The sequence below is a fragment of the Salvelinus sp. IW2-2015 genome, linkage group LG36, assembly GCF_002910315.2.
Source record: "Salvelinus sp. IW2-2015 linkage group LG36, ASM291031v2, whole genome shotgun sequence".
NCBI classification, from domain to species: Eukaryota; Metazoa; Chordata; class Actinopteri; order Salmoniformes; family Salmonidae; genus Salvelinus; species Salvelinus sp. IW2-2015.
The window spans coordinates 6,380,410-6,395,905 of NC_036875.1; the positions used below are offsets into that span (position 1 = coordinate 6,380,410).

At 43.3% G+C, this 15,496-nt stretch overlaps 1 protein-coding gene across 1 annotated transcript in view; it reads right to left on the bottom strand.

The window, feature by feature from the left end:
* The window catches only part of LOC111959629 (MYC binding protein 2), a 236,902-nt gene that overhangs the window by 63,506 nt on the left and 157,900 nt on the right, over positions 1 to 15,496 (bottom strand). The window contains 9 exon segments of the mRNA XM_023981339.2: positions 3,365 to 3,497; positions 10,361 to 10,501; positions 11,443 to 11,559; positions 12,303 to 12,400; positions 12,874 to 12,989; positions 13,215 to 13,270; positions 13,582 to 13,791; positions 14,224 to 14,368; positions 14,575 to 14,747. Coding sequence (XP_023837107.1) covers positions 3,365 to 3,497; positions 10,361 to 10,501; positions 11,443 to 11,559; positions 12,303 to 12,400; positions 12,874 to 12,989; positions 13,215 to 13,270; positions 13,582 to 13,791; positions 14,224 to 14,368; positions 14,575 to 14,747 — 1,189 coding nt within the window.

Here is a 15,496-nt window from a genome sequence, read left to right on the forward strand (position 1 = left end):
TATGAAGAAAAGTACCTCATCCCCGCTGTGAAGTTGTGGGGATGTTTTAATTCCAAAGGCCCTGGACAACTTGTTAGGATACATGGTATCATGGACTCAAAACCTGACTGCCTCTGCTAGGAAGCTTAAACTGGGCCATGGTTGGATCTTCCAGCATTACAATGATCCAAAGCACACCTCAAAATAAACACATAAATGGTTCACTGACCACAGAATCAAGGTTTATTGACAATATAGCACTTCCGTATCTGCGGTGAAAGGTGGCAGAATTAGAACGGTGTTTGTCAAACCATGAGACATCCTGGAAAAATTGCTCTTCTCCCGAAAACGTCTGTACCGTCCGAATGGTACAGGACTCATCTGAAGGTAACCATTACTGGTTTTAAAAAATGAATGGAAGTAAACTTAACCAAAAGTGTATAAATGCAACTTGTAACAATTGCAAAGACTCTACTGAGTTACAGTTCATATAAGGAAATCAATCAATTAAAATAAATTCTTTAGGCCATAATCTATGGATTTTACGACTGGGAATACAGATATGGATCGGTTGGTCACAGATACCTTACAAAAAAAAGGTAGGAGCATGGATCAGAAAACAGGTCAGTAATCTGCTTTGACCACCATTTGCCTCATGCGGCGCGACACATCTCCTTCGCATAGAGTTGATCAGGCTGTTGATTGTGGCCTGTGGAATGTTGTCCCACTCCTCCTCAATGGCTTGTGAAGTTGCTAGATATTGGTGGAAACTGGAACACGCWGTCGTACGTGTCAATCCAGAGCATCCCAAACATACTCAATGGGTGACATGTCCTCTGAGTATGCAGGCCATGAAAGAACTGGGACATTATCAGCTTCCAGGAATTGTGTCCAGACCCTTGCAACACGGGGCCGTGCATTATCATGCTGAAACATGAGGTGATGGAGGCGGATTAATGGAACTACCATGGGCCTCAGGATCTCTCATGGTATCTCTGTGCATTCAAATTGCCATCGATACAATGCAATTGTGTTTGTTGTCCGTAGCTTATACCATAATCCCACTGCCACCATTTTATTTTATCTTTATTTAACCAGGTAGGCTAGTTGAGAACAAGTTCTCATTTACAACTGCGACCAGACCATGGTCTGCCATCTGCCCGGTACAGTTGAAACCAGGATTCATCCATGAAGAGCACACTTCTCCAGCGTGCCAGTGGCCATTGAAGGTGAGCATTTGCTTCAAAACACATGACCTTCAAAACACATGACGGTAATTCATTAACATTAGTGTTACCAGACATAGACTTAATAGCTCTAACCCGGAAGCTTATAAGAAATCCCGCTATGCCCTCCGACGGACCATCAAACAGGCATAGCGTCAATACAGGACTAAGATCGAACCATGCTCGACGCTCGTCGGATGTAGCAGGGCTTGCAAACTATTACAGAGTACAAAGGGAAGCACAGCCGAGAGCTGCCCAGTGACACGAGCCTACCAGACGAGCTAAATAACTAATATTCTCGCTTCGAGACAAGTAACACTGAAACATGCATGAGAGCATCAGCTGTTCCGGACGTCTGTGTGATTACGCTCTCCGCAGCCGATGTGAGTAAGACCTTTAAACAGGTCAACATTCACAAGGCCGCATGCGCTGACCAACTGGCAAGTGTCTTCACTGACATTTTCAACCTCTCCCTGTCTGAGTCTGTAATACCAACATGTTTCAAGCAGACCACCATAGTCCCTGTGCCCAAGAACACAAAGGTAACCTGCCTAAATGACTACTGACATGTAGCACTCGTCTGTAGCCATGAAATGCTTTGAAAGGCTGGTCATGGCTCACAACACCATTATCCCAGAAATCCTAGACCCACTCCAATTCGCATACTGCACCAACAGATCCACAGATGATGCAATCTCTATTGCACTCCACACTGTCCTTTCACACCTGGACAAAAGGAACACCTATGTGAGAATGCTATTCATTGACTACAGCTCAGCGTTCAACACCATAGTGCCCTCAAAGCTCATCACTCAGCTAAGGACCCTGGGACTAATCACCTCCCTCTGCAACTGGATCCTGGACTTCCTGACGGGCCGCCCCCAGGTGGTGAGGGTAGGTAGCAACACATCTGCCACGCTGATCCTCAACACGGGGGCCCCTCAGTGTTGCATGCTCAGTCCCCTCCTGTACTCCYTGTTCACCCACGACTGTGTGGCAAGGTACAACTCCAACACCATCATTAAGTTTGCAGATSACACAACAGTGGTAGGCCTGATCACAGACAACGATGAGACWMCCTATAGGGAGGTCAGAGACCTGTCAGTGTGGTGCMAKGACAACAACCTCTCCCTCAACTTGATCAAGACAAAGGAGATGAGTRTGGACTATAGGAAAAGGAGGACCGAGCACTACCCCATTCTCATCGACGGGGCTGTAGTGGAGCAGGTTGAGAGCTTCAAGTTCCTTGGCGTCCACATCAGCAAACTAACATGGTCCAAGCACACCAAAACAGTCGTGAACAGGAGACTGAAAAGATTTGGCATTGTTCCTCAGATCCTCAAAAGGTTTTACAGCTGCACTATCGAGAGCATCTGACAGGTTGCATCACTGCCTGGTATGGAAACTGCCCGGCATCTGACAGAGGGTAGTGCGWACAGCCCAGTACATCACCGGGGCCAAGCTTCCTGCCATCCAGGACCTCTATACCAGGCGGTGYCAGAGGAAGGCTCTAAAAATTGTCAAAGACTSCAGCCACCCTAGTCATAGACTGTTCTCTCTGCTACCGCACAGCAGGCGGTACCGGAACATCAAGTCTAGGTCCAAGAGGCTTCTAAACTACTTCTACCCCCAAGCCATAAGACTCCTGAACAGCTAATTAAGTGGCTACACAGACTATTTGCATTGCCCCCCTCCCCTTTACACAGCTGCTACTCTCTCTTATTATCTATGCATAGTCACTTTAATAACTCTACCTACATCTAAATATTACCTCAATTACTTCGACACCGGTGCCCCCGCACATTGACTCTGTACCGGTACCCCTGTATATAGCCTCGCTATTGGTATTTACTGCTGCTCTTTAATTATTTGTTATTCTTAACTCCTACTTGTTTTTTAGGTATTTTCTTAAAACTGCATTGTTGGTTAAGGACTTGTAAGTAAGCATTTCACTGTAAGGTCTACTACACATGTTGCATTCGGCGCATGCAACAAATAAAATTTGATTTGCTTTTAGTTTTTTGTTGTTGTCTTAAAACAGGTCAACAGGATTGCTAGSAACTGTTGAGATGCTTTGTGAATATGGGTCCTGTTCTACAAAGATTACAGAGGTCTCAAAGCAGTAAGSTAAGTAAAAAGGTAATTATTGGGGCTCTTACCTTCCCCTTGGCGTAGGTACTGGTTTCCCCCATGGTCTCGGGCCAGAGCCCAGGCCTCTCCTTTGTTGCTCTCACAGAACTCCACCACGCTATTCTTGTCCAGCTGGACCCACGTCCCCTCTGTGTTTATCACCTGATGGACAACACAAGGCTCTTTAACCATCTACACACACATGCTAGTCCTCTCACACACACAGCACCATCCTCACACACATTTCTCACAAATACCATCCCATCCCCTTATACAAAATGTACAACATCATCCCTACAGAGCAATGTCATACTGTATAAAGAGAATCAATTTAAGAACTTACTCTAAAAGTCAATCATATTGAAAGGTAAATGCATGTTTGTTTGTTTGGTTTTGTAAAAGTCCTGAAAGAAAATCACCACTTTAGACATACAGACGCAGATGGAAAGTGTAAATGTTAATAAGTGCTTAGAGAGAGAGAGGGTTAAGTGAGTCTTTCCATGATTCCTTGTATCCTAGTAGTCCTCACGTCCTATATCCTTGTCACCGTCTCAACCCTATTGGAGGAGGTCGTCCTAGGTTCCTCCCCTCATACCTCCTTCTCCAATGCGGTTTGAGAAGGAGGTGAGGATATAGGCTGTGTGGACTCAAGGAAAGATGAATTGAGAAAGAGCCGGAGAGCCATTGGTTCAGAGAGGGCATTCTAGTAAAAGCATGACACACCACATCCCCCTAACAGAGGTCAAGTAAGCACCATTCAGCACTTTGGGTCAAGAAATTTTAAAGCGCATCAAAATGTGCCCCGAGAAACAAAGTCAACAGAAGGTGTAAGAGGGGAAAGATTAATCTGAGATACAGTATGGCTTCAGCATTTCAAGAATCCAATGTTAAAAAGTAGTGAAGGATCAAAAAATGTAAACCTCAGAAATATCTCATTTGTTTCCAATGATGAATAAATGAAGATCATTGTATATAGTTTAAACAAACTAAAATGTATAAACGCAAAATGCTGTAGCCATTGGAGTGTGTTAATTAAAGAGCCACCACCCGGAGAATTGACAGAGCACACACACCCACAGTCATTTTGTGTATTCACCCTTTCAATGGCAAAGTACATGCCTTCAGAAAGTATTCACACCCCTTGACGTTTTACAGCCTGAATTTAAAATTGATTAAATAGAGATTTTTTTTGCTACTGGCCTACACACAACACCCTACCACATAATGTCAACGTGGAATTATTTTCTTACAAATTMATTAAAAATGAAAAGCTGCAATGTGTGCAATAATAGCATTTAACATGATTGTTGAATGGCTACCTCATCTCTGTACCCCACACATACAATTATCTGTAAGGTCCYTCAGTTGAGCAGTGACTTTCAAACACAGATTCAACCACAAAGACCAGGGAGGTTTTCCAATGCCTCGCAAACAAGGGAACCTATTGGTAGATGGGTAAAACATGTTTATTTTTTAAAGCTGACTATCCCTTTGAGCATGGTGAAGTTATTAGTTACAATTTGGATGGTGTATCAATACACCCAGTCACTATTGATTGGTTCTAAACTTGAAATATGAAATATCCTTATTAATGTCACTGAGGGAGAGAGGGGAATGCAGAACATTTACATTCTGTTAGACATCAGGGATACTATGGAAAGGAGAAGGGCCACAGTCTGGTACAAGTCAACAGGACAGCCGTGAGTTGGGGAGGAGTGAGGAGTCTTTTATGCCTGCTAAGTTAMTGCAGACTGGGTCATCTGAGCCATCTGATTGKCCAGCGGTGGCATAGTGCACATGATTTCCTCTCCAGGCACACRGGGARGGCAGAGTTTGTACCTTCGGACACATGAAATGGCAACAGTTTGCCTACCACCAGCTGAATTGGCTGCACCTACCACCAACAGCCCGAGACKAATAAAAATWAAATAGGAAGACAAGGCTTTATCATTGGGTTTTTTACATAAATGTTKGACGATCGACTAGAAATGCCTCGGAGATTGACGAGTCGACAGCGATCGACCGGTTGGTGACCACAGTCTTAGAGACTTATCCAGAACAATTCACAGCTGTAATCGATGCCAAAGGGGCTTCAACAAAGTATTGACTCAGGGGAGTGAATACTTACATAACAGATATTTCTGCATTTCTTTTTCAAAACATGTTTTCATTTAGTCATTATGGGGTATTATGTGCAGATTGGGTGAGAGAAAAACATGCATTTAATTTTGAATTCACGCTGTAACAAAACGTGGAATAAGTCAAGGGGTATGAATACTTTCTGAAGGCAAAACAAGTCAACCAATTTACAAGCAAAAGGGGGAAACCAAACGCATTACAACRCCTCGGTCTGTGTTAGCAAAGAGAGCAAGGTAGAGGGCAACAAAAGAGACAGGCATAAGAACTGTGCTGTATGTTTAGTTATATAGATATTATGCTCGTTTGTGTTGCCCTTTTAAATATTTTTATAGATAGCCTTATTATAATGTATCGGCCGCCACTACAAATAATTTAAGTCACACAATCATACCTCGCCTACTGCCTTGACCTTGTTCCCAAGTACTAACATTCCAATGGGGATACCCCTAAGGTGTGGGCAGCTTCTGATGTTGTGACCCGAGGGGCCCGTCTTCACTACCTTATAAAGCCCAGGGCCGCCGCCGCCCTGCCTCACCCTGTCCTGCATGGAGGGGGCCTCTTGGGAGGGGCGGCCGCTGGCGCTCACCTCCTTAACACACTGCTCCAATTGGCCCCTGGCCTCCTGCAAGAGGGAATTGACTAGCATTAACACCAATCAGGCTTGGTTAGGTTAGAAGACTGCTCCAATTGGCCCCTGGCCTCCTGCAAGAGGGAATTGACTAGCATTAACACCAATCAGGCTAGAAGACTGCTCCAATTGGCCCCTGGCCTCCTGCAAGAGGGAATTGACAAGCATTAACACCAATCAGRCTAGGTTAGAAGACTGCTCCAATTGTCCCCTGGCCTCCTGCAAGAGGGAATTGACTAGCATTAACACCAATCAGGCTAGGTTAGGAGACCAGTCAGTGGGCGAGTAGTAATGGATGTCTGATGCGATGACATAGTTATAAGGAATCAGGATGAAACTATGTGTCTTATGAGAGAGGATGTAATGTAGCCAGTGTTTCAGATTATCAAATGATCAAAGTTCCAGCATAGCGGTTACAGCTTTACCGTACTGTCCACAGAGCTATCAGTTCAACAAAACCAGTAGGATCCACTCTAACAAATGTTGACATGGAGCCTAACGTTTACTTAAATGTTGACATAGAGCCTAACGTTTACTTAAATGTTGACATAGAGCCTAACGTTTASTTAAATGTTGACAGAGCAAAACGCTTACTTAAATGTTGCAGCAATGACTAACACATTTTCGAGGACACCCTGTGAGCATCAAGTGCACAGCTGGTTGTTGGGCTGATACTGTCTCAATGGCATAAAGTGGACAAGAACACAGGCTTCATTAACACCACCTGAATGTCACCAAAAAGTTCTCAAAAAGTGTGATGACAAAGTATGGTAAATGCATAAATAAAAATGATGTATCACTTCATACTGCACAGGCTTGAAATATGTTTCAACTGTACATTTACTCAACCATACACACTGAACATGTGTGAAAAGTGCAGTGAAAGTAAACCTAAAGATTTAAAACAAATTGCTAGGAATACTATGAATTTGATATTCTACATGAACTCAGCAAATTGTTGCATCAATGTTTCTCTAAAATAGATATGCCCAAAAGGAAATGGTCCGATTCAACAAAGTTATCAAGAAAATGCAGTGTGGGTAAGGTAGACTCTTATTTGCAAGGCATGCTCTCACAAATGGGTGCACGGTACTAGACACATACAGTAGGCGATATGTCATATGGGGCCACAATACTAGACACATACAGTAGGCAATATGTCATATGGGGCCACAGTACTAGACACATACAGTAGGCAATATGTCATATGGGGCCACAGTACTAGACACATACAGTAGGCAATATGTCATCTACCTTCTCCTACAAAAGCAACATGTAACTTACTGACATCAATGTCATTAACCCTCAACACACAAATGATGTCAGTGTTATCAACACGTGTTATCAATTTTCATCAAAGGCTCGAATTTCAAGTGAAATGAGAAAAGTTATCACAGCACAGACAGCATAACAATTTAACTTTCACTGAATAGCTGATTCCTAAAGGAGAATGGAGGTAGAATGATAGTGTTCTTAAAATAAACTACTCAGAAAGTGATGCAACTGTGGTTAAAAAAATCATGTCCCTGACGGCAAAAACGCAAAGTCAACTATAACTCAAATTATATAACTTCACAGGGGGGGAAGGGGTTTCAATAAGCCATGTAGAAATAACAGACGGATGAAAAAGAACCAGAGCAGCCAAGACATACACATCAGACAACTCACCCGTGGGAATATAGTTAAGGGGGTCCACGACAACAAGCAGATATCCCTGACTCCTTGGCTAGCGTTAAAGAGACTCTGAGCAACAAATCGTCAAGAAACGGCAAAGGATTCATTTACTCATTTCACATGTACAGTACCAGTCAAAAGTTTGGACACACTCATTCCAGGGTTGTTCTTTATTTTTACAATTTTCTACATTGTAGAATAACATTGAAGAGATCAAAACTAGGAAATAACACATATGGAATCATATAGTAAACAAAAAAGTGTTAAACAAATCAAAATATATTTTATATTTGAGATTGTTCAAAGTAACTAACCCTAACCCTTTGTCTTGATGACAGCTTTGCACACTCTTGGCATTCTCTCAACCAGCTTCATGAGGTAGTCACCTGGAATGCATTTTGTTGGGTTCTGAGAATATGAAATGTACTTATTCATGTCACTGAGGGAGAGAGGGTAATGTATAACGTTTACATTATGTCAGGATATGTTATTGTTAGCCATCAGGGATCCTCTGGGAGGAGAAGAGACACAGTCTGGTACCAAGCACCATGACAGCCGTGAGTTGGGTAGGAGTGAGCACTTTGGGGTAGAGGTCAGGTCAGATGATGTGAAGAACAACAGATAACACTAAGGTTCTGTCTAGCAAAATAAATGCATTGGGTGTTCAGATGTGTAGGAAAAGACTAGAATAAAGGGTTAAATATCAGTGTTTGTGTGTCAACATGTCTTTGTCTAATGTATTGATCCTCTGGGAAGAATTAAACTTGGTTAAGCTTACTCAGAACTAGAACCTAACAATTTAAATTAACAGGTGTGCCTTGTTAAAATTTAATTTCTGGAATTGATTTCCTTCTTAATGTGTTTGAGCCAATCAGTTGTGTTGTGACAAAGTAGGGGTGGTATACAGAAGATAGCCCTATTTGGTAAAAGACCAAGTCCATATTATGGCAAGAACAGCTCAAATAAGCAAAGAGAAATGACAGTCCATCATTACTTTAAGACATGAAGGTCAGTCAATCAGGAACATTTCAAGAACGTTGAAAGTTTCTTAAAGTGCAGTCGTAAAAACCATCAAGCTCTATGATGAAACTGGCTTTGATGAGGACCACCACAAGAAAGACCCAGAGTTACCTCTGCTGCAGAGGATAAGTTCATTAGTTACCAGCCTCAGAAATTACAGCCCAAACAAATGCTTCAGAGTTCAAGTAACAGACATCAACATCAACTGTTCAGAGGAGACGGCGTGAATCAGGCATTCATGGTCGAATTGTTGCAAAGAAATCACTACTAAAGGACACCAATAAGAAGAAGAGACTTGCTTGGGCCAAGAAACACAAGCAATGGACATTAGACCCGTGGAAATCTGTCCTTTGGTCCAAATTGGAGATTTTTGGTTCCAACCGCTGTGTCTTTGTGAGACGCAGAGTAGGTAAATGGATGATCTCTGCATGTGTGGTTCCCACTGTGAAGCATGGAGGAGGAGGTGTGATGGTGCTTTACTAGTGACACTGTTGGTGATTTATTTAGAATTCATGGCACACTTAACCAGCATGGCTACCACAGTATTTTGCAGCGATACACCATCCCATCTGGTTTGCATTTAGTGGGACTACAATTTGTTTTTCAACAGGACAATGACCCAACACACCTCCTGGCTGTAAAAAGACAGAAAATCACTTTAAAAAAGAAAAAAAAAAAATATCTTCCACATATAGGATGTAGTGTGTCATGCTGTTTTTGACAATGCCCTTACATAGAAGCCTCTGAACCTTACAAGCCTCAGCAGCCCAATGCATAGGCAGAATTGTGGAGTGGTAGAAGCACAATTTCCATATGAAGTGGTGTTGGGGACCAATGATTGCTTCATGACAGAACACAGTTTATTCTTAAAATTGATGGTTAATACATAGGCAATGCCTTTTAATTAATGAATGTAAACATTTTCTAATCTATCCAACCATGAAGTCCCTGATTAGACAGGGCTAGTTTCCTGGTCCCAGATTAAGCCTAGTACTGGAATAAAAAGCATGCTCAAATGAAAAAGACAATTTATGACTCTGAGTCTAAGCAACCAGCCTTTAGAGTTTTGAGGTTGTTTGTGTCATGGAGCAAATATATGATATTTCAAAACTTTTTTATTTTGCTCTGAGGTGCCTGTGCTTGTGAAGCTTGGGTGAGAAGAAAGCAATGAGGAAGAGGTGAAGATAACCGCAGACTGTGCAGCTAATACCATTTCAAACTAAACACTGAAATGGCTCATCTACTACCTCTATCTTTTTGGTCAATAACTGCATTGGGGATGACTTCAATGCCTTAAACATGTATTAACTGATCATGCGTTTTTTTTTTTTCAAGAGCCATGTCCAACCGAACACATTBGAGTAACATTAAAACGAACATTTTCCTCATCCCCTCAGACATGAGTTAAGGCATGCATGTTGCCCTTATGCTGCCATTTGTTTGCGTGAAGGTCTGGTAGTGAGGGGTCTCTCATGATCTGTGACGCTTTCCCCAAAAGAGCAGCATAGGGGGTAGACTACCCTGCTATCATATAGACTGACTGACTGATCGTCATTTTACTTACGTCGGCTGGGACCAGCAGGCTCCTGCCCACGTGCTGGTTAAAAGAGAGGCACCAGGCTTCAGTGTACCTATTCATGTTGGGCACATACTTCTTTACTGTCTCATCATTCAGCCTGAGCCAAACACCATCGTCATTGTGGATCTATGGGAAAACAAGCAACAGAGGGAAGAGAGCACAGGCATACCCCCCTCCTGTCACTATGGAAACAGAGTCAACTGGGCTGAATGGCTCCAGAAACCCAGAATCAACAAGGAAGGCAGAGTTACCTATACTGAGTGGTGCAAAATGTAAAACCCAGGTTTAAAACCAGTCCTAAAATAAATGGAGCATGCTTGGCAGCATGTTTGGAGTGTCATGTTGTGTGAAAGCACACTAATCTCAGAGTAACATCACTGAGCTTTAAGGTTTAATTTCGTTTTTTCTCTCTCGCTGCAGCCTCTGTGTCTCGCATGTGTATAAAACAACACAAAGGTAACAAATAAGTGAGCTCAGAAGAGAAGCAGTAATCACTAGAAAGTGGTAGACTAACTGCACAGTTCTTCTGTACTCAAAACAGTCATACAAAATGACTCTGTAGATTGCAAGGACTGAATCCTGACTTGTGATCTGTGCATAATACCTCAAATTTCAACTCAACTCCCAGATTGACCACAACTTGAGCGAAAGTTTGAGGTTAGGGTTGCAAAATACAGAGTATTTTCAGATTTTATTTATCAGCAAATGCGGCGAAAAGTACAGTAAATGTAAAATGCACATAAAATCAACAGTGTAATGTTTGAATTCAGTCTTGTGTCAGGTGAAATGTTGCGCCCTCACCTTTGGTCTAAAAAATAATCTACAAACTGTTCTCTTTCAATTACAACCATGCACACGCTTTTCATATTTCTTCTGTAGGAAACACTTCAATTTAGCCCTATTCATATAGGCTAATTCCCAAGAGTGTAAAGGGTTAAGGTCACACACTTGGATCCCAAGTTAGGATTCAGTCCTAGCTAATTAAAATAAAAACGGAAAAAGGTTAAAGGTCAAAGAGAAGAGTAACGCTATGACATGATCAAATCGCCTGGTCTAGAGCACTTTACCTCATCAACGAAAGTGATGGTGCCATTGACTTGCACTATGCCTATCTGTTCGCTCTGCAGGGAGGGGTGACTACGCACGCGGAGGCCTGCACTGTCCATGGACACAAATTTGCAGACCTGAGAGAAGCAGAGAGACAGACGGGGAGACAGTGAGCTGCAGGAACCTCAGGAGGGGAAAGAGAAAAAGAAGTGGCAGCAGAGGGGAAGACGACACAAACACACACACACACGCCCACACACGCCCACACACGCCCACACACGCCCACACAGCAAAATAGTGGGAGAAAGCGTAGAAGTACTCCATTCGGAACACTGCTGGTTGGTCAGTCCAAACCCAGGGTTGACTTGAAACAAGAGTTGTTCATCTCAATAAAAATTCCCTGGTTAAATAAAGAATATTCAAACAATAATAAACCCTACCATCAACCCAGTTCTCTGATGGTGCTGGATATGATCCACTGTACACAAGATCAGAAGGGAGAGACAAAGAGCTGAGTGGAAATGTGCAGTTTGTTTCCCCATTGTCTGTTTGATAATAGTCAGCCCCAATGATCACAGAACATGGTTTGTGGACAGTGGAAAATATTCACTGCATTAAACATACAACCCTCGCGCAACACAATTTTCTTCATTATAAAATGTCCACACAGATAAGCGCCAGTTAGAATGAGAGTGAACAAGACGTGAAAATAATTATCCTATGGATTGCAGCCAGACACTGACAACACCTGGAGGAAACAGAAGACCCGATACAAACAGTAAATGAACACACAACAGACACTACTGGCTGTGACGGTGTGTTCTCCGGTTCTTTGGTCTGTTCTCAGATGAGTATGTGTTCTCAGGTGTGTCGGTCTCACCTTGCTAGGTTGGGGCTCGGCCTTGGGTTTAACCATCTGTGTGCCAGGTGGGATCATGCCTTTAGGAGGGTCTTTCACCTCCACCTCCAGACCAGCATCTAGTGGGTTAAACACACACATAGTCAACACTCAGCTAGCAGATAACTTTCATTAATATTAACAACTAATATATGTTGAATACATTGTACTAACTAATACATTTATTTTCTCTAATCTTAGACGAAACACAATACCGACGTACATTTTTTGAGTGATTGTGCTAAACTTTCAATGAACAGACTTGAACTCTCTAGTCCAATTTCAATAGTGGTGGTCCCGTGTGGCTCAGTTGGTAGAGCATGGCGCTTGCAACGCCAGGGTTGTGGGTTCATTCCCCACGGGGGGACCAGGATGAATATGTATGAACTTTCCAATTTGTAAGTCGCTCTGGATAAGAGCGTCTGCTAAATGACTTAAATGTAATGTAAATGTAAATAGAGGAAATGGGAACTGGAAATGGAATTTCTGTTCACTTATTACAATGAAATGACTGAATATAATTAGAAGTGACCCCAACCCTGGTCTGGTTTACCGATCTCGATGCTGTCGATGGTGACGTGGATGGTATAGAGGCCCACAGCCCCGGGGGTCCAGTTGGCGCTGTAGGTCCCGTCTGTGTTGGCCCAGATCAACATGTTCTCACTGGGCCTGGCGGGGGAGAGACACAGGGATGAAAACATTTAAATCCAAATCCACTTCGACCTCACGTCTCATGTCATCAAACCTAGGTTCAAATGGTGTACGAAAATGTATGCACTCACTACTGTAAGTCGCTCTGGATAAGAGTGTCTGCTAAGCGACTAAATTGTAAAGGAGTTTGTTTACATTCAATTACTTTTGCTGCACTTGATTGAACTGTATCTCATCTATTACCTCTTTGGAGTGGGCGAAGCAAAGCGAAGCTCCTCGAACGAGTAATTCTCATAGGCCTGGACAAAGAGGATAAGCATGGTGTCAAAAACATAATACAGGTAGGTTACGCTCTAAAAACAAACTATTTCTCTATCATTTCACAAGGAAACACGGGTCTGGTGAGCAACAGCTTCACCTAGGTTCTGCCATGTTGCTTTCCGCTCCAGATCTAGAAGATATGTGGAGGGAGGTGAACAAGGGCCCAGGTAGAAAACAAACCAGTATGCTTCACATACAAGCTAATAAATTAATTTCAGTCCAACGCATAAAGATAAAACATTCATTTTAATATAAACATCTAAACAAATCTGTTTGATCTTTGCCCAACCTTCATCATTGTGATGGCGATGTAGCGCGCCTCCTTGACGATCATGGGCTCGTAAGTGGCGTCCAGCTTGGGCATGGGCAGGCCCCCGAAGGTCAGGTCAGCAGTGCCCGAGGAGGAGGGGTTGGCACTGCCTGGGAGACGCTGCAGCTTCCTYATGCACTCCTGCTGCATGGATTTCTTCTGGGAGACGGGCACCGCCTTCACCTCCACCTGAGGGAGAGGAGAGGGAGAGACATGGGATGCCTTCAACAAGGTGTACAGTTCGCAAATGTTAGCTAACATAGTCTATTTATGTTCACAATGAAAATCTGATAACATTACAGTGGTATAACATCTGGTGAGGATATCAGTGATCTAGCTACCAGCAACCAGTCATTTCCGATGCACACAAGGGGACACTCAGCGACTTAATGGTCGGCAACTAGAGAGCTTAAGACCAGAGTTGAACATGTCCCAAGTTAAAGCAAATTTCAGTGGCTTGGTAGCCAGTCTGATTGGCAGGTTAGCTAACAGTCTGAATAGGTAGTGTGTGGCAAACATAAGTGTATGTTTCAGGTCTAATCTGTCACTACAAACAATCATGTGACGATGTAGGCTTTCTATGACATGAAGTAACAGAACAGAACAATTCAAAACCCTGACCTTCATGTTGGGCACATGCACCACGTCTCCGTACTGGTCTTTGGTCTGGACGGCCACTGTAGTGGGCCAGCCGCAGCAGATGTCGTCCTTGTTCAGGATCAGAGACGTCTTCTGGGGGTCCGCGTATGAGTCCGGTTGCAGCCACCTGGGGGAAGGGTGGTACATTTCTTTATCTATTTATTTACAACCTGGCTAAGAGACAAAGAAATGTACCACTAAGTGGGAATATTCATAGCTGTTCTTCACAGCTTACCTGGCTATGAGCTGAGCTTTGTTTCACGCAGTGTGTGTGTGTACGTGGGCATGTGTGCCTGTGTGTTTGTGTCTACATGCCGTCTCCATCTCTCTCACCTGGCCAGGCGTCCTCCGCTGGAGTTCTGCTCGCAGGTGATTAAGTCCTCAAGGAAAGAATGCTCGTTGGTCTGCAGGTGCAGGGGCAGGTTGCCCTCCAGAGCCTCCAGGATGGTGGGGGAGTGGGACAGGGCCAGCCCCTTGCCCAGGATACCTGAGTGGGCCTTACACACCTGGAGTGAGAGGGGGAGGGAAAGGGAAGTACAGTCTTGCTTTAAAGTATGAGAACCCTACAGGGCTGGTCATTCATTTGTGATAAATATTAAAATAAACCCCAATTCGTAATAAAGACATTCCAAGTAAATGACAGAAACAAAATATGATATATTTTCATTGTTTATTTAACAGAAGTGGTTTATTTAACCGAAACTCAGATTTGATGTGTGCAAAACTATGTGAACCCCAATAGCTTGTGGCATCTCCATTAGCAGTGATAACTTGGGAGTAAACGTCTCCTATAGCCAGTAATCAGTCTCTGACATCTGTTTTGAGGGGTATTTGCCAACTCCTCCTTACAGAACATAGCCAATTGAATGAGGTTTGAGGGGTGTCTGGCATGAACTGCCTGCTTCAGGTCCTGCCACAGCATCTCGATTGGATTTAGGTCAGGACTTGACATGGCCAATCCAAAACACAAATCTTCTTTCTCCTGAGCCATTCTTTGGTAGATTTACATGAATACTTTGGGTCGTTGTCTTGATGGAAGACCCATTTTAGACCCAGCTTTAGCTCCTTGACTGATGGCCTGACGTTCTGTTCCAGAATCTCCTGGTATACCTCAGAATTCATGGTTCCCTTAATGATGTGGAGTCATCCAGATCCAGAGGAGGAAAAGCAGCTGAGATCTTGACATTCCCACCACCATGCTTGACTGTTGGGATAAGGTTATTTTGGTGGTAGGCCGTGTTGGGTTATCGCAAAA